This window comes from Oncorhynchus mykiss, chromosome 9 (assembly GCF_013265735.2).
Source record: "Oncorhynchus mykiss isolate Arlee chromosome 9, USDA_OmykA_1.1, whole genome shotgun sequence".
NCBI classification, from domain to species: domain Eukaryota; kingdom Metazoa; phylum Chordata; class Actinopteri; order Salmoniformes; family Salmonidae; genus Oncorhynchus; species Oncorhynchus mykiss.
Window position 1 is genome coordinate 53,128,263 of NC_048573.1, and position 25,880 is coordinate 53,154,142.

Genomic DNA, 25,880 nt, shown 5'->3' on the forward strand with positions numbered 1-25,880 from the left:
AGACCTGCACAGACTGAGATTTTTCCCCCCTAATCTTTTATGAACTTTATTAATGAGCAGTCAAAAATAATTGATTCCTCAAAATAGTTTTGAGATTGTCGAATACATGCAGCTGGTTTCCTTTCCATTTAAACTTGTCAAGCTCTGACTTTCATTTAAAGTAATGTGAAACCATTGGCGGACAGTGCGGAATAGCGCTGCGCCGGAGGGTTGTATAGCTGCAGACTTTTTGATGTAGCTTTGAGCTGGCGGTGGGTGACAAAGGATTCCACAACCCATTCCGCTGGACTGTGCTTGCCACGGTTATCCTCAATTGAAAATATTGTGTTCAAATAAAAGGATGCAATGGATGGCCATTGATATCCATGGGGATAGATGGTGGTGAAATTGACTGGTCTGTCTTTGTTGAGGGAATTTTTCTGGAAGGTGATATCGCAACGATGGTGTGTCAGACGTTCAGAAGTTTACAAAGAGGCGATGTCAGTGCTCCTTTGCTTGCTGTGACGGTGCTTGGGGTTCTGTTCGCAGGGATGCAAGAAACCACAGCATTTCCCACCTGGAGAATAGAGGTATGGTGTGACAATTCCACTTTCTAACGGCATACCTCCTATCGCACCGGTTCATTCAGTTTGTATACTGGACAGGTTAAGAGAACCACATTGCCGGAATAAGTTATGATCAAGACTTTGGATGTTGAAAACCATTTAGGACCAAAACAATAATTTCATTTGAAAAAAACATCTGTGTCTACCAAGATATATGCTTTGTGACAGCTGTTGGACAACAGTAACTTTTAAATAAAATAATGGCATTGTAATATTAAGCACATTTTTCGTTAGACGGTAAAGAACTGTAGCCCACTATGACTTCATCAGATATAAATCTAAATGCCTTTTCATAATCATTAATTATGCACGAGATAATGTAGCCTTTTCCAATTCAATAATTGGAGGAATTCCAATTTTGATGGTGCAATAAAATTGTAGGCCTTCAAAATAGGCTACCTATCCACTGCAGTTAGTGGAAAATATTCATATAAATGACAAAAATCAATTATGGATTTGAATATGGAATGGATGGTTTCATCCAACTGGGCACACACTTGTTGAATCAACGTTGTTTCCACGTCATTTCAAATAAAATAAAATGTTATTCTTCACATGCTTGGTAAACAACAGGTGTAGACTAACCGTAAAATGCTTACTTCTGGTCCAACAACAATGCAGAGAGAAAGAAAATAGAGAAATAATAGAAAAGTGAAACACATAATAATAAAAGTAATAATAGCTACACAATGAGTAAAGATAACTTGGATATATACAAAGTAGAGGTCGAACGATTAATCGGAATGGCCGATTAATTAGGGCCGATTTCAAGTTTACGTAACAATCGGAAATCGGTATTTTTGGACACCGATTTGGCCGATTTTTATTATTATTATTATTTTTTTTACACACCTTTATTTAACTAGGCAAGTCAGTTAAGGACACATTCTTATTTTCAATGACGGCCTAGGAACGGTGGGTTAACTGCCTTGTTCAGGGGCAGAACGACAGATTTTTACCATGTCAGCTCGGGGATTCAATCTTGCAACTTTACGGTTAACTAGTCCAATGCTCTAACCACCTGCTTTACATTGCACTCCACGAGGAGCCTGCCTATTATGCGAATGCAGTAAGAAGCCAAGGTAAGTTGCTAGCTAGCATTCAACTTATCTTATAAAAAACAATCAATCAATCATAATCACTCGTTAACTACACATGGTTGATGATATTACTAGTTTATCTAGCGTGTCCTGCGTTGCATATAATCGATGAGGTGCGCATTCGCGAAAAAGGACTGTTGTTGCTCCAACGTGTACCTAACCATAAACATCAATGCCTTTCTTAAAATCAATACAGAAGTATATCTTTTTAAACCTGCATATTTTGTTAATATTGTCTGCTAACATGATTTTATTTTAACTAGAGAAAATGTGTCACTTCTCTTGCAACAGAGTCAGGGTATATGCAACAGTTTGGGCCGCCTGGCTCGTTGCGAACTAATTTGCCAGAATTTTATGTAATCCCAATCAAAGGTGTTATTACGTGCTCCACTAAGGCAGTTATTTATCTTATAACTTGTCCTTGTGGTAAAAATTATGTAGGTAAAACAAAGCGCAAATTAAAGTACGTATCTCAGAGCATCGTAGCACCATTAGGTGTAAAAACTTTACTTATCCAGTTTCGAACCCACTTCTTGGAGGCAGGCCACTTGATTTCGTCATATTGGCATTGAACATGTCACCCTCCCTAGGAGAGAGGGTGACCTTAATAATTTATTGTTAAAACGAGAGGCTGCCTGGATCTTTAACTTAAAGACCCTTGCGCCCTTCGGTCTCAATGTAGACTTTGATCTGAAGCCATTCTTGTGATTATTGTGACTTTGCCATTGTAATTGTTTGTAAGCTTGTGTAGTCAAATTAATCTATGATCGTATGCTATCCATTTGTTGTTTGTATGCTGTTCTATGTATGACATTTTAATATTTGATAATTAACCAATGATATTAGGCCACTCTTGGCCATGATTACAGACACCTGTGTCTTTTGACACTACATAAATGAGTCATCCCACAGTGTTTGATTATACCCTGATGAAAACAGCTTGGATGTCGAAACGTTGGTAATTACATTTTGCATCTGAGCTCCTAGAGTGTGCGGCTCTCTTTTATTTTCACGTAATTATGACATAACATTGAAGGTTGTGCAATGTAACAGGAATATTTAGACTTATGGATGCCACCCGTTAGATAAAATACGGAACGGTTCCGTATTTCACTGAAAGAATAAACATTTTGTTTTCGAGATGATAGTTTCCGGATTCGACCATATTAATGACCTAAGGCTCGTATTTCTGTGTGTTATTATGTTATAATTAAGTTTGTGATTTGATAGAGCAGTCCGACTGCGCGATGGTAGGTACCAGCAGGCTCGTAAGCATTCATTCAAACAGCACTTTCGTGCGTTTTGCCAGCAGCTCTTCGCAATGCTTCAAGCATTGCTCTGTTTATGACTTCAATCCTATCAACTCCCGAGATTAGGCTGGTGTAACCGATGTGAAATGGCTAGCTAGTTAGCGGGGTGCGTGCTAATAGCGTTTCAAATGTCACTCGCTCTGAGACTTGGAGTAGTTGTTCCCCTTGCTCTGCAAGGGCCGTGGCTTTTGTGGAGCGATGGGTAACACTGCTTCGAGGGTGGCTGTTGTCAATGTGTTCCTGGTTCGAGCCCAGGTAGGAACGAGGAGAGGGACGGAAGCTATACTGTTACACTGGCAATACTAAAGTGCCTATAAGAACATCCAATAGTTAAAGGTATATGAAACACAAATCGTATAGAGAGAATAGTCCTATAATTCCTATAATAACTACAACCTAAAACTTCTTACGTGGGAATATTGAAGACTCATGTTAAAAGGAACCACCAGCTTTCATATGTTCTGAGCAAGGAACTTATACTTTAGCTATCTTACATGGCACATATTGCACTTTTACTTTCTTCTCCAACATTTTTTTTTTGCATTATTTAAACCAAATTGAACCTGTTTCTTTATTTATTTGAGGCTAAATTGATTTATTGATGTATTATATTAAGTTAAAATAAGTGTTCATTCAGTATTGTTGTAATTGTCATTATTACAAATACATTTAAAAAATCGGCCGATTAATCAGTTTTTTGTTGTTGTTTGGTATCGGCATTGAAAAATCATAATCGGTCGACCTCTAATACAAAGGGTACCAGTACCGAGTCAGAAATAGAAATAAAGTGACAGATGGTAAACCGCAGCTTATGTGATGAGTCAAAAAAGTTAGTGCAAAAATGGGCAAAGCAGATAGTCCGGGTAGCTATTTGGTTAACTATTTAACAAACTATTTAGCAGTCTTATGGCTTAGGGCTAGAAACTGTTCAGGGTCCTGTTGGTTCGAGACTTGGTGAATTGATACGGCTTGCCGTGCGATATCAGAGGGAACAGTCAATGACTTGGGTGGCTGGAGTCTTCTAAAATGTTTAGGGCCTTCCTCTGACATCGCCTGGTATAGAGGTCCTGGATGGCACTTTTGTATTTTTTAAATTTGATTTAACCTTTATTTAATTAGACAAGTCAGTTAAGAACAAATTCTTATTTACAATGACGGCCTTCCAAGAGGCAAAAGGTTTTCTGCGGGGATGGGGGCTGGGATAAAACATTTAAATCTAGGACAAAACACACATCACGACAAGAGAGACACCACAAACTACATAAAGAGAGACCTAAGACAAATCAAATCATATTTTTATTTGAATACAACAGGTCTGTAGACCTTACATTGAAATGCTTACTTACAATCCCTTAGCCCTTAACCAACAAGGCTTTAAGAATTTAAGAAAAACATGTTAAGTAAAAAATAGATAAGTAAAAAAAATGAATCAATAAAAGTAACAAATAATTAAACAGCAGCAGTCAAACAATAATAGCAAGAGCAAGACTATATACAGGGGGCACCAGTACAGAGTCAATGTAATAGGTAATATGTACATGTAGATAGAGTTAAAGTGACCATGCATAAATAATAAACAGAGAGCACAAAAGAGTGGTCTGGGTAGCCCTTTGATTAGCTGTTCAGAAGGTAGAAGCTTTTAAGAAGCCTTTTGGACCTAGACTTGGCGCTCCAGTACCGCTTGCCGTGCAGTAGCATAGAGAACAGTCTATGACTAGGGTTGCTGGAGTCTTTGACAATTTTTAGGGCCTTCCTCTGACACCGTCTGGTATAGAGGTCCTGGATGGTGGGAGGCTTGGCCCCAGTTATGTACTGTGCCGTACGCACTACCCTCTGTAGTGCCTTGCGGTCAGAGGCCGAGCAGTTGCCATACTAGGCAGTGATGCAGCCATGCTCTCAATGGTGCAGCTGTAGAACCTTTTGAGGATCTGAGGACCATTGCCAAATCTTTCCTTCTCCTGGGGGGGAATAGCCTTTGTCATGCCCTCTTCACGACTGTCTTAGTGTGTTTGGACCATGATAGTTTGTTGGTGATGTGGACACCAAGGAACTTGAAGCTCTCAACCTGCTCCACAACAGCCCCGTCGATGAGAATGGGTGCGTGCTCGGTCCTTCTTTTCCTGTAATCCACAATCATCTCTTTTGTCTTTATCACTTTGAGGGAGAGGTTGTTGTCCTGGCACCACACAGCCAGGTCTCTTACCTCCTCCCTGATGTTTGTCTCATCGTCGTCAGTGATCAGGCCTACCACCATCATGTTGTCTGCAAACTTAATGATGGTGTTGGAGTCGTGTACGGCCACGCAGTCGTGGGTGAATAGGGAGTGCAGGAGGGGACTAAGCATGCACCCTTTAAGGGGCCCCTGTGTTGAGGGTAAGCGTGGTGGATGTGTTATTGCCTACCCTCACCACCTGGGGGCGTCCCTTCAGGAAGTCCCAGGGTCCTTAGCTCAGTGATGAGATTGGAGGGCACTATGGTGTTGAACGCTGAGCTGTAGTCAATAAACAGCATTCTCATGTCGGTGTTCCTTTTGTTCAAGTGGGAGGGCAGTGTGGAGTGTAATATAAATGCTGTTATCTGTGGATCTGTTGGGGTGGTATGCAAATTGGAGTAGGTCCAGGGTGTCTGGGATGATGGTGTTGATGTGAGCCCAGCCTTTCGAAGCATTTCATGGCTACAGATGTGAGTGCTATGGGGCAATAGTAATTTATACAGGTTACCTTAGTGTTCTTGGACACAGGGACTATGGTGGTCTGCTTGAAACATGTAGGTATTGCAGACTTAATCAGGGAGAGGTTGAAAATGTCAGTGAAAACACTTGCCAGCTGTTCAACGCATACTCTGAGTATGCATCCTGGTAATCTGTCTGGCCCTGCGGCCTTGTGAATTTGAACCTGTTTAAAGGTCTTACCGACACTGGCTACAGAGAGCGTGATCACACAGTCGTCTGGAACAGCTGGCACTGTCATGCATGATTCAGCGTTGCTTGTCTCAAAGCGAGCATAAAAGGCATTTTGCTCGTCTGGTAGGCTTACGTCACTGGGCAGCTCGTGGCTGGGTTTCCCTTAGTAATCTGTGATAGTTTGCAAGCCCTGCCACATTCGACGAGCATCAGATCCAAAGTTGTAGGTTTCGATCTTAGTCCTGTATTGATGCGTTGCCTGTTTGATGGTTCGTCGGAGGGCATAGCTGGATTTCTTATAAGAGTCCGGGTTAGAGTCCCTCTCTTTGAAAACATCAGCTCTAGCAGGTCAGTGTGAATGTTGCCTGTAAATCCATGGTTTCTGGTTGGGATATGCACGCACGGTCACTGTGGGGATGATGTCGTCATGGCACTTATTAATGAATCCGGAGACTGATGTGGTATACTCCTCAATGCGGATTAGTCAGAGAACGGATGAGTCCCAGAACATATTCGGATGAGTCCCAGAACATATTCCAGTCTGTGCTAGCGAAACAGTCCTGTAGCTTAGCATCTGCTTCATCAGACCACTTCCGTATTGAGCGCGTCACTGGTATTTCTTGTTTGAGTTTTGGCTTGTAAGCAGGAATCAGGAGGATAGAGTTATGGTCAAATTTGCCAAATTGCGTCACGTGTGCTCCCTCTACGGCCTCTAGCGCACCAGGCTGCTCGTTATGTTCACCTGCGTGTCATCAGACTCACCTGGACTCCATCACCTCCTTGATTATTTGCCCTATATATGTCACTCCCTTTGGTTCCTTCCCCAGGCGCCATTGTTGTTTTGTATTATGTTCCATTTATTTTATTAAAACACTCACTCCCTGAACTTGCTTCCCGACTCTCAGTGCACATCGTTACAAATGGAGGGCAAGGGAGAGCTTTGAATGCTTCTCATTAAAATCCCTTGCCACTAAGAATGCCGTCTCTAGATTTTTTTTATTTTTATTTTTTTTTTTTACCTTTTTTTTTTTTTTTACCTTTACCTTAACCAGGCAAGTCAGTTAAGAACAAATTCTTATTTTCAATGACGGCCTGGGAACAGTGGGTTAACTGCCTGTTCAGGGGCAGAACGACAGATTTGTACCTTGTCAGCTCGGGGGTTTGAACTCACAACCTTCCGGTTACTAGTTCAACGCTCTAACCACTAGGCTACCCTGCCGCCCCAGATGAGAGATGAGATGAGATGAGATGAGCATTTTCTTGTTTGCTTATGGCCCTAAACAGCTTGTTGAGTGCGGTCTTAGTGTCAGCTTTGGTTTGTGGTGGTAAATAAACAGGTATGGAAAATATATATGATCATTATCTTGGTAAATAGTATGATCTACAGCTTATTATGAGGTATTCTAACTCAGGCGAGCAGAACCTCGAGACTCCCTTAAAATTTGAGATTGCTGTTCTGTCCTGCCAATGCATAGAAAAATTAGAATATTATCTGTCCTTTTTCAGACAAGTTTCCAAGATACATAGGATATTACAATGAGCCAACATGGAATAGACGTTGAATTGCTGTCTGTGCCCAGTGGGATGTAATTTCCTTTAAAATAGACATATCATCACTATCAGGATAAGGTAATACCCAGATGCAGACCGCGTCGAAGTAACAATGTTTATTACAGCAACAGGGGCAAAGGTACAGGACGGCAGGCAGGCTCAGGGTCAGGGGTAGGCAGATTGGTCAGGCGGGCGGGGTCAGGACAGGCAAGTGTCAAAACCAGGAGGATGAGAAAAGAGTGATGGGGGAAAGCAGGAGCGAATTCAATAAATGCTGGTTGACTTGACAAACAAGACGAACTAGCAACAGACAGAGAACACCGGTATAAATACACAGGGGATAATGGGGAAGATGGGCGACACCTGAATGGGAGTGCAGACAATCACAAAGACAGGTGAAACAGATCAGGGTGTGACAATCACAAGAGTGTCACACCCTGACCTTAGAGAGCCGTTTTATTTCTCTATTTGGTTAGGTTGGGGTGTGATGTGGGGTGGGCATTCTATGTTTTCTGTTTCTATGTTTTGGCTGGGTATGGTTCTCAATCAGGGACAGCTGTCTATCGTTGTCTCTGATTGGGAATCATACTTAGGCAGCCTGTTTTGCCACCTTAGTTGTGGGTAGTTGACTTTGTTAGTGGCCTGTATAGCCCTCGTAAGCTTCACGTTCGTTTTGTTGTTTCTTGTTTTTGTTGGCGACATTCATAAATAAAATAAATGTACGCTCACCATGCTTCACCTTGGTACGGTCATTTCCACCCTGACGACGATCGTGACAAAGAGCCTGACTTGCTTGTATGAGCAACAACAATTCTTATTGTATTGTAGCTATAATAAACATTGTTTGATCTGGCTGAAGTCTTTACCATCCCTTATACCAAGTTAGCTATTCTAAAAGTGTCTACTATTATTCATACATTCTGTGTCCATTTTTAGTTGTTTTCCCCAGGAATAAATGGCGTAGCAGTTTGACAAGGGTACAGCTTGCCTTAGAACAACATGTACTGTAGCTTCAAGTAATCATGATTTAGGGCCAGGCTACATGGACATATCTCAAGTTACTCCAACTTAAGTGCAATGCCTGCTCCAGCTTGTAGGCTATGTCCTCTTCTTTTGTAGTGTACGTTTCCTTGACTCCGTTATCAGTGTGTCAGGAAGTCTTCAGTCTTCTGCAGGGCTCCTCTGCTGTTAGTCTGGGAGTATAGTCCTCAGCTCTTGGCAAAGCTCTTGTTCTCCCGAGGATTAAGGAACATTGGAAATCTTGAAGGAATGCTTAGTGTTTACATAATTTCTCTCTGAAGAAATGTTTCCTTTTCATACAGATATTTTACCAGTATAGATTCTGATTTATCAAATAGCCAATTCTTTAGGTTCTATTTCCACTGTATTTGTATGTAAGTTTGCAAATATTGTATATAAACAATGCAACGAGGTCAGGTCGTGTTGGTCCAATACCTTATCGTTGATGGTAAGGTGTTTGTTGAGTAGAGCTGTCGATAGGCTAAATGAGCTTATTCACTTGTCATAAAAGTCACCTGTCACAAAGTCACCTAAAGTGATTTGGATAATCAGTCAGACAGTGTATACTTTAACTGTATATTTTACGTTCTATTACTATTATGTAATAACAACATAGTCACAAAATATTTCTAACGGCTCTGAAATAGAAAACACCAAGCTGGCCTCTTTCAAGGCTGTAAAACAAGAGTAGAATCCAGGTGTTATTATTGGGAGAGTCTTATTTGTCCTCCTCCAAAGGGACATCAGACATACTGTATCTGCAAAATGTATCATACTTAAAGTTTGGAAAGCAATTTTACTGCTGACCACTTTCTTTTTCCACAAGATGGAATGCCCTCGCATGAAAAAGTAATGCCTAGCATTCACATGCAATGCATTGGAGTAATAACCTGAAGTTATGTGCTGTAGTAACTGCAGAATTACAATAGAGATTAATATCCTCAGCTGGTCAAGTCAAGCCAGAACTCTTGCAGCACGGAACTGTTTCTTGTTTTGATTTTGAACATGAGATTGATACCTATCAATACTGTATAAATGAATACCATAAATCACAACTGTCAGTTCAACTAACAGTCTTAGTAGATTACAGTACGAAGTTACGGACACACAGGTTCAGACATGACCTGGTAACACTTTACTTGAAGGGGTATAAGTAAGACACTCAAAAGAGTTTTCAAAATAAAAGTTCATTTTCATTACGGTACTGAAAGTCTCGAAGTAACACTGAAATATATCTTTATTTATCCATTGTACAACAGAAGTTTGTACAATGAAATTTGTACAATGGATCAGAACACATATTTTTGGCTTATTTTAGCCATAGAACATACTGTAGGCCTAACATTACATTATTGTACCAGAAAACACGCTGTTGGCCTAACATTACATAATTGTACCAGAAAAAACGCTGTAGGCCTAACATTACATTATTGTACCAGAAAAAACGCTGTAGGATGAACATTACATTATTGTACCAGAAAACACACTGTAGGATGAACATTACATTATTGTACCAGAAAACACGCTTTAGGCCGAACATTACATTATGGTAGCAGAAAACTGTAGGCCTACCATTACATTATTGTACCAGAAAACACGCTGTAGGTCTAACATTACATTATGTTAGCAGAGAACACGCCTTAGTCCGAACATTACATTACTGTAGCAGAGAATACGCTGTAGGCCTAACATTACATCATTTTTGCAGAGAACACGCCTTAGTCCGAACATTACATTACTGTAGCAGAGAACACGCTGTAGGCCTAACATTACATTACTGTAGCAGAGAATACGCTGTAGGCCTAACATTACATTACTGTAGCAGAGAACACGCTGTAGGCCTAACATTACATTACTGTAGCAGAGAACATGCTGTAGGCCTAACATTACATTACTGTAGCAGAGAACATGCTGTAGGCCTAACATTACATTACTGTAGCAGAGAATACGCTGTAGGCCTAACATTACATTACTGTAGCAGAGAACATGCTGTAGGCCTAACATTACATTACTGTAGCAGAGAACATGCTGTAGGCCTAACATTACATTACTGTAGCAGTGAACACGCTGTAGGCCTAACATTACATTACTGTAGCAGAGAACATGCTGAAGGTCTAACATTACATTACTGTAGCAGTGAACACGCTGTAGGCCTAACATTACATTACTGTAGCAGAGAACATGCTGTAGGCCTAACATTACATTACTGTAGCAGAGAACATGCTGTAGGCCTAACATTACATTACTGTAGCAGTGAACACGCTGTAGGCCTAACATTACATTACTGTAGCAGAGAACATGCTGTAGGCCTAACATTACATTACTGTAGCAGTGAACACGCTGTAGGCCTAACATTACATTTATTATTGGTACTCCAGGCCAGAACTTGCTTTAGGCCAGGTACTCGGTTTACTCCAAATTAGCTTTCTCCCGGATACGGTCACAGAAAAGTTCTTAATTCGATAACAGAATATTAATCTTAAGGGCTGTCCTGCACCATTGAAAAATCAGGATACAAAATACTCAATGCAAACCGTCACTAACCGCTTACCCTGTGCTGCTCCCAGCCGTTAGTGACGGTGACATGAAATGTGTCACAGGGTTGGGTACTGTGGCTGTAAAAATATACATTTCCACTGTACAATAGATAAATAAAGATATATTTTAAGGGACTTTTATTTTGAAAACTTCTCACAAATGATGTTGAATAAATGTGTTATAAGGTTTGTTATTAATGATACTGCAACACTGTTATATAAAGGTATAAATTTGTTATGTAACTGGTTTCATAAAGGTGTTATGCATGTGTTATCACTTACTTTTACTTAGGCTATCTTTTACTCCTTCAGGATCTCCACAACACCTCATGTTTGTATTTCCAGTTTCTCGAGTTCCCTCCATGAATACTTCTGATCTTCCAGCTCATGTTGTTACTGATATTCTCCTTAGTTATTTGGTCAGGTTCAGACATTCCTAAATCAAGTCAATCACATCATAATAATCTGACATAATACATTTTGCAGAGCTGATTTGATTGGTCGAAAGACCGATTAGTGAAAAAAAGAACACAATTGGGCTGCCTGTGTAAGTGCAGCCATCGACAGGAGATAAGAGCACTAACAGTGACAGAACACTAAGTACTAGCTATGGATAGTTCATAACTATCATTTCCCATCCTGATATCGCTGCACTGGCTCCCCGACTCATTCCGGATTGAATTCAAACCCCTCCTGCTGACTTTCCGGTGTATACATGACAATGCCCTTCCTTATCTCAAAGAACTGAGCTCCCTCCAAAACCCCACCCGCACCCTCAGGTCAAATGATAGCCTGCTCCTCCATGACCCCATGTTTGGTAAAAAATGTGTTCCTTGGGGGATCAGGCTTTCAGCCTCTGGAATGCCCTCCCGGCCTAAAAACGTTTCTCTTTAGGAAGGCTTTCTATTGATAGCTGTGCTCCTTGTTGTCCTTGTTCCTTGTAGTTTCAGCTGTGTTCTTTGTGTCAGTTGCCCTGTCTAGTTGTGTCAATATTTGTTCTTCTATTTGGTAAAACATTTGTATTTTATGCACTTTGAGATTATTCTGTAAAATGAAAATGAAATGATTATTATAAACACAAAGACAACACTCTACGTTATAATTTTATTTTAAAACCCAGCTAACACAGAACATATCCATCACTTTCCTTAAAGATTCTCCTTTGATTATTTGACAAATGACTTTCCCACAAAGGTCTGGAAACCCAAATTAGTTAGCTAGGAATCCAGATCATGATCATAAATATAAATGAAATCTGGATGGTGAAGTGTGTTACAGATACGTGCACAGATAAGGCTCGACCTGTGCAGAGGCTCGACCTGTGCATTAACCTTCCATGCTCTAATACTTGATATATTTTCTTTGTAAACTGTTTTTGAATTCTTGTTCTGAACCCAGTGCCCATACATCATCATTAAATTCAAGTAAATTATGTTTAATTTAATTAGCCATTAAGATGTGGCCATCTATTGCTTCTATTTAACTAAATAAGTCGTAATAGCTCAACGATTCTGTGACCACAGTTGTTAATATTTTTTAGGGGGGGGGATTTCCCTTTTTTTTTTTGCTTGAGCACCACCCCCAAAAAGTCTGTGCATGGCCCTGATGTGACATCTGTGTCCAGTAGGTTGTAAATCCTTCCCTCGCGCCTAACTGGTTGACCCAAATCTCAGGTGGTTAATCTACAATTTTTTTGCCCAAGGAAGAAGCTCACACCTCCGGTGTGTTGATGATTGGGATTCGTAAAGATGCTCACTCGCAGGTTCTCCACCTCTCCAGGAACAAGCGCTACACCTTCACCCCCGAGAAACTAAAATGGGACAAGTTCAAGCTCACATACAAGTATGGAGATTGCTTTTTTTCACTCCTTCCTTTCTAACCAAAGGATTACTGCCTAAAAAAACAAAAGGAAATGCTGTTTTATTTGACTTCAGACATACAGTTGAAGTCGGAAGTTTACATACACCTTAGCCAAATACATTTAAACTCAGTTTTTCACAATTCCTGACATTTAATCCTAGTACAAATTCCCTGTCTTAGGTCAGTTAGGATCACCACTTTATTTTAAGAATGTGAAATATCAGAATAATAGTAGAGGGAATGATTTATTTCAGCTTTTATTTCTTTCATCACATTCCCAGTGGGTCAGAAGTTTACATACACTCAATTAGTATTTGGTAGTATTGCCTTTAGATTGTTTAACTTGGGTCAGACGTTTTGGGTAGCCTTCCACAAGCTTCCCACAATAAGTTGGGTGAATTTTGGCCCATTCCTCCAGACAGAGCTGGTGTAACTGAGTCAGGTTTATCGGCCTCTTGCTCGCACACGCTTTTTCAGTTCTGCCCACAAATTTTCTATAGGATTGAGGTCAGGGCTTTGTGATGGCCACTCCAATAACGTGACTTTGTTGTCCTTAAGCCATTTTGCCACAACTTTGGAAGTACGTTTGGGGTCATTGTCCATTTGGAAGACCCATTTGTGACCAAGCTTTAACTTCCTGACTGACGTCTTGAGATGTTGATTCAATATATCCACATAATTTTCCTCCCTCATGATGCCATCAATTTTGTGAAGAGCACCAGTCCGTCCTGCAGCAAAGCACCCCCACAACATGATGCTGCCACCCCCGTGCTTCCCGGTTGGATGGTGTTCTTCAGCTTGCAAGCATCCCCCTTTTTCCTCCAAACACAACGATGGTTATTATGGCCAAACAGTTCGATTTTTGTTTCATTAGACCAGAGGACATTTCTCCAAAAAGTACAATCTTTGTCCCCGTGTGCAGTTTCAAACCATAGTCTGGCTTTTTTTATGGCGGTTTTGGAGCAGTGGCTTCTTCCTTGCTGAGCTGCCTTTCAGGTTATGTCTATATAGGACTCGTTTTACTGTGGATATAGATAATTTTGTACCTGTTTCCTCCAGCATCTTCACAGGGTCCTTTGCTCTTGTTCTGGGATTGATTTGCACTTTTCGCACCAAAGTACGTTCATCTCTAGGGGATAGAACACGTCTCTTTCCTTGTGATACAGTGAGTTATAAGTGAAATAATCTGTCTGTAAACAATTGTTGGAAAAATGACTTGTGTCATGCACAAAGTAGATGTCCTAACCGACTTGCCAAAATGATAGTTTGTTAACAAAACATTTTTGGAGTTGAAAAACTAGTTTTAATGACTCCAACCTAAGTGTATGTAAACTTCCGACTTCAACTGTATTTACGAGGTACAGTTGTCTTAGAGATAGTGCCCATTGATTTACAGTGGCAAGAAAAAATATGTAAACCCTTTGGAATTACCTCGATTTCTGCATAAATTTGACATAAATTTAGATCTGATCTTCATCTAAGTCCCAACAATAGACAAACACAGTGTGCTTAAACTAATAACACACAAATTATTGTATTTTTCTTGTCTATATTGAATACATAATTTAAACATTAGGTTGGAAAAAGTATGTGAACCTCTAGTCTAATGACTTCTCCAAAAGCTAATTGGAGTCAGGAGTCAACTAACCTGGAGTCGAATCAATGAGACGAGATTGGAGATTTTGGGTAGAGCTGCCCTGCCCCATAAAATGTTTTGAGTTTGCTATTCACAAAAAGCCTTGCCTGATGTGAACCATGCCTCGAACAAATAAGATCTCAGAAGACCTAAGATTAAGAATTGCTGCCTTGCATGAAGCTGGAAAGAGTTACAAAAGTATCTCTAAATGTCATTCCACGGAAGACAAATTGTCTGTAAATGGAGAAATTTCAGCACTCGTCTCTCTAGGAGTGGCCATCCTGCAAAGATGACTGCAAGAGCACAGCACAGAATGCTCAATGAGGTTAAGAAGAATCTTAGAGTATCAGCTAAAGACTTACTGAAATCTCTGGAATATGCTAACATCTCTGTTGACGAGTCTACAATACGTAAAACACTAAACAAGAATGCCGTTCATGGGAGGACGCCACGGAAGAAGCCACTGCTGTCCAAAAAAACATTGCTGCACGTCTGAAGTTCGCAAAAGATCACCTGGATGTTCCACAGCGCTACTGGCAAAATATTCTGTGGACAGATGAAACTAACGTTGTGTTGTTTGGAAGGAACACACAACACTATGTGTGGATAAAAATAGGCACAGCACACCAACATCAAAACCTAATCCGAACTGTAGACTATGGTGGAGGGAGCGTCATGGTTTGGGGCTGCTTTGCTGCCTCAGGGCTTGGACCGGTTGCTATCATCAACGGAAAAATTATTTCCCAAGTTTATTAAAGACATTTTGCAGGAGAATGTGAGGCTATCTGTCCGCCAATCGAAGCTCAACAGAAGTTAGGTGATGCAACAACCCAAAGACAGAAGTAAATCAACAACAGAATGGCTTGAACAGAGGAAAATAAGCCTTCTGGAGAGGCCAAGTCAGTCCTGACCTCAACCCGAGTGAGATGCTGTGGCATGACCTCAAGAGAGCACCAGACATCCCAAGAGTATTGTGGAACTGAAAGTTTTGTAAAGAGGAATGGTCCAAAATTCCTCCTGACCATTGTGCAGGTCTGATCCAGAACTACAGAAAACTTTTGGTTGAAGTTATTGCTGCCAAAGGAGGGTCAACCAGTTTATTAAAACCAAGGGTTCACATACTTTTTCCAACCTGCACTGTGAATGTTTACACGGTGTGTTCAATAAAGACATGAAAAATTATAATTGTTTGTGTTATTAGTTTAAACAGACTGTTTGTCTGTTGTGACTTAGATGAAGATCAGATAACATTTTATGACCAATTTATTCAGAAATCCAGGTAATTCACAAACGTTTTCTTTCCACTGTAACTGTTGTAATATGCCAAGTTGTTTCCCCAGATAATCACATTGTGTCTGTGCAGGCTGCTCTCTTTCCCAAGGAACCTGATGAATGCCAGTGACACTCGTCGGGGTATCGCCAAAGCCTTCACTATGTGGAGTGACGTCTCACCCTTCAGCTTTAGAGAAGTTCCCGCTGACCAGGAGGCAGACATCAAGATAGGTGGGGGCACAACAAACATACTGTACCTAAAGCATATCAGGCATTATGACTGGCATATAGTCATATTCTAGTAGAAGGCCTACACAGTGAAATAGGTCTGAAATGCCATCAGCATTTGAATTGAACAAATCTGCCTCTACTGTATATTTATATAATGTCCAGTGTGAATGATGCCTGAGAAAGAGTCTTGAGCACCTTCAAGCATGTGCAATAATTTTCAAGTGCCCTAAATCATGCAGAAGCTGTCTCAGTGGGAGCACCACGGCCTGGGACTCTTGTTCCATAAATAATTTATTGGTGCAAATGTGAGAAATGTCTGTCATCCACAGGGGGATTGAAAAGTTTGTCCTTTGAAATCCATCATCTCCTAGACTGTATGTAGAATGAGAAAGAGGCTGAAAAGGCTAGAGGGTGTGTTTTGCCTCTTGGCTGCTCTGACTAAGGCACAGCTCTCTCTTTTTGGCAGGCTTCTACCCCATCAACCACACAGACTGTCTGCAGTCCTACTTGCACCACTGTTTTGACGGCATTACTGGCGAACTGGCCCACGCCTTCTTCCCCCCGACGGGGGAGATCCACTTTGACGACCATGAGTATTGGATTCTGGGAAACATGCGCTTCAGCTGGAAAAAAGGCATGTACCTTTTTCTGAGTTTTTGTAAACTGCTGTTGTGGACTCAGCACCAAAGCTACTTGCAGGATGTCCAGCTCAATTATTGTCAGATGCACTGGGTTGAATAGTATAAATTGTAGTAGACACTGTAGTTGGTAATTATGTCTTGAAGCTGGAAAAGTAGACAGTGTAATACTGTTCCTAAATGTGTGATTGTTGGTTACTGTGAGTTTAGAGCAGGGATGGGCAACTGGCCCTTTTGAAGGCCCTCAGATCAATTTGGTTGTTTTTCTTTTGTTATGTCGGTCACTCAATTAGCCCATGTTAGCTAAACATTTTAGATTGGCGAATTAGTCTAGCGGCCAGCTATCTAAACATGTAGTAATCAAGGTCGAATTAGAGCCAGGGGCCCTTTGGTTAGTCAAATAAATAGACACATTCAATCTATTCATCCAAACTGCTTGCGTACGTCAGCGGGCTTCTGCATAGCCAGGCTCTAAAATAGAACTTGGTTGACACTTGACTACTCATTGGTTTTAACATGCAGATATCCACGTGGGTGACTGAAAGATGCACAAGGTCCAGTTGGTTGTGGTAATGCTCCTTAAAGTTGGTTGTGGTAATGCTCCTTAAAGTTGGTTGTGGTAATGCTCCTTAAAGTTGGTTGTGGTAATGCTCCTTAAAGTTGGTTGTGGTAATGCTCCTTAAAGTTGGTGGTGGTAATGCTCCTTAAAGTTGGTGGTGGTAATGCTCCTTAAAGTTGGTGGTGGTAATGCTCCTTAAAGTTGGTTGCCAACCGCAATATAAAATCCGCAGATGAAGGATGAACGAGGAGAGATTATTAAAAAACTAAAAACTAACTAGGTTTCCCCTTTTTTATCTGTGAATTGATTGTCGGAGTAGAGAATAAACAATTTTGTATGACCATATGCATGTTAGGTAAAATAACAACCCACTAATTATCTCACCGGAAGAATTAACAGAAAGCTGGCTAAATGTCCATGAGTGTTTCATGTGTGTTTTGACTTGTCCCCAAATGAATATAGTTGGTTCACAGTTGGTTTTGGTATTTTAACCTTTTCACAGTCCCAGTAAAGCCAAGGGGATTGAATCATTTCCCAAATGCACTGAATATAAACTCAAAAGCAGAAGTAACTTATTTTTGTATTTGTATTTTTATCTCCAATTGGTTAATGACATATTTACAAGGCTATTCTAAGCAGCAATAGCAGTTAAAAACACATCAATATTGTAATAATCCATATTAAATATCAATATTCCATAGGTTAATATGTAATATTCATTGTATGACACTGCAACAACTGGCATAGAACCCATACATGAATATGTACACACTCCCGAGTGGCGCAGCGGTATAAGGCACTGCATCTCAGTGCTTGAGGCGTCTACATTTTAGAAGGCTGAAACGTAACAGAATGTGGAAAAAGTCAAGAGGTCTGAATACTTTCCGCATGCACTGTATGTAAATTGTAAAGTATTTTGTCTGTAATGTCTTTTTCGTTATGTTTCGGACCACAGTAAGACCAGCTGTCTGGTGGGGATAAAAATCAACATGAGCACGCAGATGCACACGCGGAGCCGGTTTGGTTAGTGTGGCTTGTATTAGCAAATGTATACTACTGAACAAAGAAATATCAACATTTATAATCATCACTTGTGTTCAAATAATCCAAATGTTTGTTGATCAGTGGCCTCTCAAACTGTACACTTCCATGAGAATTTGACCCCTGAGAGTGTGGCAGTTTGAACAAAACATAAAACCACAAGAAAACCATCACAACATTTCAAATTCATGTTTTTTGCCCCACTGTCACTAACCACGTTTCAATCCACAGTTTTTATGAAAGTAAAGTAATGCTATTTAAAAAAGAAAAAATCACAAGTGTGATGGAAGCAGGAAGTGTCATTAAAATGTTATAAATGTCGACAATTTGTTTGTTCGTCATGGTGGAAATTATATGTTGATACCATGTCGTCGAGGTAAATTTGCAGTCACTCAATGGTATGTTGTGTGGTCCTCCCACTGCAACATGGAACATCGTGCACAGTTTAGCCTACAGGGTGGTGAAAGTGCACGGTGATGAGCTTATTCTACTTTCCAACCATTGCCCTTTATAATGAGTAGACTTTTTGTGGCCCCCAGCCCCATCAAAGTTGCCATCCCTGGCTTAGAGCTTTGCAGCTTGTGCCGTTGTTGTTAAATCAACTGTATCTCAGTATCGTCTTCTTCATTGACACTGATCTGAAAAGACAGGTATAGGTGAAAGCCATATGTTGTTAACCAACTCAGGACTAGCTTCCATATGTATAGTTCCTTTAGATACTTTTGGTCATGTAGTGTATGTGGACACTTGATTGTCGACCATGTAATTCCAATATTATGGACATTAATATGAAGTTGGTCCCCCCTTTGCTACTATAACAGCCTCCACTCTTCTTGGAATGTTTTCCACTAAATGTTGGAACACAGCTGCGGGGACTTGCTTCCATTCAGCCACAAGAGCATTAATGAGGTCGGGCACTGATGTTGGGAGATGAGGCCTGACTCGCACTTGGTGTTCCAATTCATCCCAAAGGTGTTGAAGTCAAGACTCTGTGCAGGCCAGTCAAGTTCTTCCACACCGATCTTGACAAACCATTTCTTTATGGACCTCGCTTTGTGCATGGGGGCATTGTCATGCTGAAACAGGAAAGGGCCTTCCCCAAACTGTTGCCACAAAGTTGGAAGCACAGAATCATCTACTATGTCATTGTATGCTGTAGTGTTAAGATTTCCCTTCACTGGAACTAAGGGGCCTAGCCCAGACCATGAAAAAGAAACGCAGACCATTATTCCTCCTCCACCAAACGTTACAGATGGCACTATGCATTTGGGCAGGTAGTGTTCCCCTGGAATCGGCCAAACCCAGATCCTTCCATCGGACAGATGGTAAAGCGTGATTCATCACTCTAGAGAACGTCTTTCCACTGCTCCAGAGTTCAATGGCGGTGGGCTTTACACCACTACAGACGACGCTTGGTAATGTGCATGATGATCTTAGGCTTGTGTGCAGTTGCTCGGCCATGGAAAGCCATTTCATGAAGCTCCCGACAAACCGTTCTTGTGCTGACGTTGCTTCCAGAGGCAGTTTGGAACTCGGTAGTGAGTGTTGCAATCAAGGACAGACAATTTTTACGAACTACGCACTTCAGCACTCAGCGTTCCTGTTCTGTGAGCTTGTGTGGCCTACCACTTCGCGGCTGAGTCGTTGTTGCTCCTAGACTTTTCCACTTCACAATAACAGCACTTACAGTTGAACGGGCAGGTCTAGCAGGGCAGAAATACTGACTTGTTGGAAAGGTGTTATCCTATGACGGTGCCACATTGAAAGTCACTGAACTCTTCACTATGGGCCATTTTACTGCCAATGTTTGTCTATGGAGATTGCATGGCAGTGTGCTCGATTTTATACACCTGTCAGCAACGGGTGTGGCTGAAATCAATTAATTTGAAGGGATGTCCACATACATTTGTATATATAGTGTATTTCTGTGGATGAGGAAAAGAAGAGGGAAAGGACTTTAGCCACTTTAGACTATCTAGGATGCTCCCCAGGCTACATCACATCCGGCCGTGATTGGGAGTCCCATAGAGCGGCACACAAATGGCCCAGCGTTGTCCGGGTTTGGCCGGGGTAGGCCGTCATTGTAAATAAGAATTTGTTCTTAACTGACTTGCCTCGTTAAAGGTTAAATAAAACATTTAATAAATTGCTGAGACAGAATTAACTGTGTTGTGGTGTTTGTGCAGGGGTGTGGCTGACAGACTTGGTCCACGTAGCGGCTCATGAGATCGGCCACATCCTGGGCCTCATGCACTCCCTGAACCCTAAGGCCATCATGCACCTGAATGCAACTCTGACGGGGCGCAAGCTCATCACACAGGACGAGGTGTGGGGCCTGCACCGACTCTACGGTATGCCTAGCACCCACAAGCAAATAGCCCTGTATTACAGACTGAGAGAAACAATGGTGTTACATTGATTTGTAGCACAAAACAACCATCGGTACTTTTAAACCATAGCACATTTTAAACCTTAAAGAACCAATTTATATTGGCTTTATAGATCATTCATTAAGTCTACAAGAGCACTACATAGCTGCTTCACAAATAATTTAGACGCAATACCATTGCCTGCTACAAGTAAATGTGGCATTAATTAGTATTGTCGAACCTCTTATAATAAAGTGAGTTATTGTAAATGTGCAGCCAGATCGTCTTCCCAAATGTCTTTGATGCTGCTTGTCCCTCTCTCCCCACTCCTTCTCCTCCTCTCCTGTAGGATGTTTGGATAGATTATTTATCTGTCCAGCCTGGGCGCGGAAAGGCTATTGCGACAGTAAGCGCAAACTCATGCAGAAGCACTGCCCCTCCAGCTGTGATTTCTGTTACGGTAAGTGCAGCATTGCAGAGGAAAAAAGATTACTCTCAATCTACTGGTGCAAGGAATTGCTCAGTACCGTTTGCCAAAGCAGCGAAACGCAGCCAACAAAGTTCAGCCATGCAGAACCATGATGAAGGTTTGCAGCCCTCCTGATTTAAAAGCAGATTAGATACTTGCCACTGGAGTAGTCATTCACAAAGAATTACCTCCTGATGAGACCCAGTCTGCCTTACAGTAAGCGAGCAAAGAAGTCAGTGAGGCACCTCGACAGCTTGAATTCCCATAACCTCCACAGTTTATGACTCCTCCACCCCGGCATTGTTGTGGGTTTTCACGATTTTTGTGTGTAACAAGGGAGAACGTGGAGGAGTGAGGATACCATTCCTGGCTCCGAATCTGTTCCTCATTGTTGATTGGAAAACGTTGTACGGCTGTGGAAAATTCCAGAGTGACTCCAAACCACTGGAATTTCAGACTGTGGCTTGAGGGTTAGATACACGGAAGGTCAATTTGGGATTTTTGCAGCCCAAACTAGTGGCTGTCTTTTAAAAAGACTTCCAGCTGGTCATGAGGCACGTGTTCACACTGGCCTAAATTAACTATAAAGACAATGTCCATCGTCTACAAATGGCTTCTGACCGGTTCCAGTGACTTTTTTGATGCACAACATGGAGGTAGATATTACGCTTAATTTGAGTGCCTATGTCTTGGGGGATAATTTGAAGTTAAATCCTAAATTCCCACTCAGATCAGGGTATACAATTAGTAAGACGGCATTTTCTGGAATCTTCTTAGTTTACTTTTTGGAGTAAACCGAGTCATGTCTGGTTAAGACTTTATACAGAAGTGGATCTCAGCCTTTAGCCTTGTGTTTCCTAACTCTCCTCAGAGTTCCCATTCCCCACTGTGGCCCCCACCCCCACACCCCAACGGACCAAACATAAGCTGGTGGCTGAGGGGAAGAAGCTCACCTTCCGATGTGGGAAGAAAATTGCAGCTAAGAAAGGCAAAGTATAGTGAGTATGGCTTATTTAGTCCCGACATCACTTCGAACAAATCATGATATCCCACCAACAATAGATTCAATTGAAATGAATTTGACCCCAATCCTGATATTATGCGCTCTCTGAAAGTTTTTTCTAAGCTAGGTGTACTTGTGTTTTCGTAGCTGGTACAAGGACGGAGAGCTTCTGGAGTACTCCCACCCTGGCTACCTCTCCCTAAAGGATGACCACATCAGTATTGTGGCCAATGCGATCAACGAGGGCACATACACCTGCATCGTGAGGAAAAAGAACAAGGTCCTCACCAACTACTCCTGGAGGGTACGTGTGCGCTTCTGAGGGCATTGCCACTCTCTGCACACAGAAGCACTGGGTATTAGCACAGAGACCGACCACACACACGACCACAGAAGAATAATTCCTAGAAAATAAGTCCCTCAGACCACTGCAATTTCACTGCACGCTCTTGGGCACACTCAAAATGGCCACCAGTCCACCCATTGACTTGAATGTGGATGTCCGTTCTAGGAATTATATTTCCATGCACACGTTCGCTCACACAAACATTGCTTGGTCAAATGGGGACTGCACTCACTTGGGCACATATTTTAATGTATGTACGTTCTATTTCTAAACAATCATGTTATGTAAAAAAAATTAAATAGTCATGTATTTTCATATGTGCACAATAAACATTTCTGTGATCATTAGTAAATTGAATATTGATGTAAAATTACATTGTGACAATCGAGTACAAATTAGATTCTATTATTATGTGAACAACAGAATGTTCTTTGAAGTTAGAGGTCACAAACACTTACAGGCTAGCTAGTAACCTCAGACTTGAAATATTGTCCTGAAATGTTTTATAATTTTGCCTAACCTGGCTATATTAATCCATGGGTAATGCATTCTAAAGCTACTGCCTCTTAATACAGGTCATATAAATAATTTACTGTCTGAATTGAAGTTGGGTAAACCAAAAACAAACATTGTGTTTAGTCACTGGAAATATTTAGACCTTTATTCACATATGGAACACCTCCGATATCTTGCTTGCTCAGCTATCCTTTAGGTGGAGCCAATACTTTCTCTCCAGAAGGTGCAGTTCCACTAACAGCTCCCTTTACATGCTCATTTGACACATCAGGTGTAATAATCCACAGAAGGGCTTAGAGGGGACTCTCAGATAAAACTGATTTATGTACATTTCCATTTGTGTTGGTTCTAAAGAGTCTCCAGACGAGGGAACATTTTGTAACTGTTCCAGTCTGAGCAGCCAGCAGTCTCCCAGAAATGAGACTGCACTGTTTATTTTCCTCCAGCTAGAAATCAAATAATTTATTGGTTTAGTCCTAGAAATCGCAGCCACTTTAACAAAGACAAAAATCTGGGGCTCTTTTCCCTGAAAGAACAAAGTCCTGAGACAAAGTGTGCAGTGCAAAGAATGACATCACTCTTGGGACGTCTATTGAGCTGGATTCAACGCTGGGAATTTTTGGGGACTCGACTTCCCTTTTTATTTTTTCCTTTTGGCAGGCAGTGTGTGGTGCTGTTTGCTTAGCTTAGACAGCATTTATAAATACCAGCAAAAAGGTGGACATATAAAAGATTCACATTTTATTTCTAGCAAAAACATGTCCCGGGTCAATGTAAGCCATCGGTTATACAGTAAAGTCCTTATAATATGATGGATCGACATGGCTCTAACACTGCTACATTATTATACAGTATCTCCAGTACTCAAATACCAACGACTTCAACTCTGGTCCTCTTCAGCAGTGTAAAAAAGACAGAAAACAAAAAGCCAACATTAGCTAAGGTACAGACAAAATTGTAGTTAGGTTTTGACGCACAGTTGCCTCATTTCCATAAAAGTTAAACCTTGTCAGAATCGAGAAAATACTTTAAAAGTTCAATGGTTGGGATTCAGCCATATAGTTTGGAAAAAAGGGACAGTGTGTTTGTCCATCGTTCATATCATGTGACGACCAGTCTCCACCCTCACAGGGTGAGGGCAGTAAGCTGACCCTGACAACGGAAGCCATTCCCCCAATGAGTCCAGCCACATAAAAAACTAAATGTCCCATGATTCTTGTCCGGTCAGCTGAACAGGCTAGTATGTCTCTTCCCATACGCAGGGTGTCCTGCCCTCCAGGCGCAGCTCAGAACTTGAGGCTGAACCCTGGGCCCACGGCAGAAGCCCCTTGGTTGCTGGTAGTCAGATGGAAGCCTGAGTCTTTCAGGTCATCGTCACCCTGGAGAGAGGACAAGCCACACACATTAGCTGATGAGGCACATTGCCTTTATGCCAGAGAACTAATGAAATCTGGAAAAATAAGTATTAAGCAGTGGGAAGATGTGTCTTGACAACACACAGTAAAGTGCTGTAGGTCTACAATCTATCAAACACAGAAACCAAGCTCAGATGTCAAAACCTAGTTGACAGAGGGATGTAGAGTTAAACCCAGCCTCACCAGCTGACTGTAGCCCAGGCCTCCCTCGGGGGGGCGCGGGCTGGTCCCCCTCTTCACCCTCTGTTGCTCGCTCTTGGCCGGCCAGGTGGGGAACATGGAGGGGTCGATGGGCTGCGGTGTCTCCCGGAAATACTCGTGCTTCAGCGCCTCGTCCGATAGGATCCTCTTGCTGGGGCAGTAGGTGAGGAACCTAGTGGAAAGGGAAAAAGTCAAGGCCAGGGACGGTAGAGGTCACTCAATAAGGTGGTACTTGCGAAACAAGACTTTAAATCTTCGTCATACTTCTACTCTTCTTACTGTTTAAGCTAGAAACGGCATTCAAACTTAATTGTGCAGACTGGTCTGCTTTTTGATATCAATTCATTTGTGTGTCTTTTTGTCCATCCTCATAGACTAACATTCTAATGCTCCCCATTGTGACATCACTTCCAACTTCCATTCACTGTAAATGCAACAATTCAACTTGACACAAAATCAGCTACATTGACCATTTTGCCAAACCCTTACAAAAGTTAGAGGGTGAAACATCTTCCTCTACTTCGCTGCTATTCAAATCTGAAATAACAGAATTATCTGGTACCGATGTAACCTTACAGCTGTTTAAGTGACCATCAACATTTTCTGTAACTTTTTATAAACTTGACATTGACCCCTTTCAAAACAGGTTAGACAAAAGTTAGACGGTATGACATCTGTCTAATTCTTTGTTATTCAAATCAGGAATAAAGAACAGAAATATCTACTACCAATCAAGAGGTACAGCTGTTTTAGTAACCATGTCAACTAATTTAGCCAACTTCCCAGAGTTGGATTTACTGCCATGGAACTTTTCAGAACTTTCAAATTATAAAAATGGGGGGATTAGCATGAGACGATGAGTAAACATTATGACTTTTGACACTAATCAGCTACCTTGACCACTTTTCTGAACAATTTGGTGTACACAAAAACTTCAAAAGGTATGGCACATTTGTCTACCTCTTAGATGTTCAAATCTGAAATCAGAACAGCAATAACTATTAATCATGCCACACACACACACACATCTACACCTTCAACCATAGATTCATTCCTTTATCATACCAATCAGTCCAACTTAACCTTGTTTTATCCCTTTATCCCTCCATACATATGGTCTTCCATCCCTGTATCCTTTTTTTAATTCACCTGTCCATTTATTTATCTATCCTGTCATAACTTTCTTTTAACAGCTTTTTTCTTTGATTAAGAAATTAATGTATGGTAGAAGTAAGGGATAAATGCTTGGGATAAAATAAAGTTTTTAACCGTGTTTTAAAGTTCATCAACGCCTCCTTG

The 25,880-nt window shown here is 41.3% G+C and overlaps 2 protein-coding genes across 16 annotated transcripts in view; one reads left to right on the forward strand and one right to left on the reverse strand.

Annotated features, from left to right (window-relative positions):
• The first annotated feature begins 175 nt into the window (after positions 1-175).
• On the forward strand, positions 176-25,866 carry LOC110532383 (matrix metalloproteinase-23). 2 transcript variants are annotated; one of them, XM_021616246.2, is made up of 8 exons: positions 176-569; positions 12,728-12,867; positions 15,885-16,024; positions 16,491-16,658; positions 20,449-20,613; positions 20,981-21,091; positions 21,972-22,098; positions 22,251-25,866. In XM_021616246.2, the coding sequence occupies exons 1-8, from the start codon at positions 366-368 to the stop codon at positions 22,423-22,425; spliced, it is 1,230 nt and encodes a 409-aa protein (XP_021471921.1). In that variant the 5' UTR covers positions 176-365; the 3' UTR covers positions 22,426-25,866. The 2 variants fall into 2 exon arrangements, with proteins under 2 accessions (XP_021471921.1, XP_021471922.1); XM_021616247.2 differs by having other exon boundaries at positions 185-569; positions 12,732-12,867.
• Positions 23,580-25,880, reverse strand: part of LOC110532381 (cyclin-dependent kinase 11B) — a 28,134-nt gene continuing 25,833 nt past the window's right edge. For 8 of the 14 annotated variants that reach the window (XM_036988316.1, XM_036988326.1, XM_036988320.1 and 5 more), the window contains 2 exons: positions 24,564-24,753; positions 23,694-24,344 (listed from right to left, as the gene is read on the reverse strand). In XM_036988316.1, coding sequence (XP_036844211.1) covers positions 24,252-24,344; positions 24,564-24,753 — 283 coding nt within the window. In that variant the 3' untranslated portion in view covers positions 23,694-24,251. Of the gene's footprint in view, positions 24,345-24,563; positions 24,754-25,880 lie in introns of all 14 variants that reach the window. The other 6 variants (XM_036988324.1, XM_021616241.2, XM_036988322.1 and 3 more) reach the window with 1 other exon arrangement.

Bases quoted from the DNA above. Each gene is read 5' to 3' on its own strand.
- LOC110532383 (XM_021616246.2), top strand. From the start codon at position 366: ATGGGGATAGATGGTGGTGAAATTGACTGGTCTGTCTTTGTTGAGGGA. The intron at 570-12,727 runs GTATGGTGTGAC...TTTTTGCCCAAG, and splicing joins TTCCCACCTGGAGAATAGAG to GAAGAAGCTCACACCTCCGG. The intron at 20,614-20,980 runs GTATGCCTAGCA...CCTCTCCTGTAG, and splicing joins GGGCCTGCACCGACTCTACG to GATGTTTGGATAGATTATTT.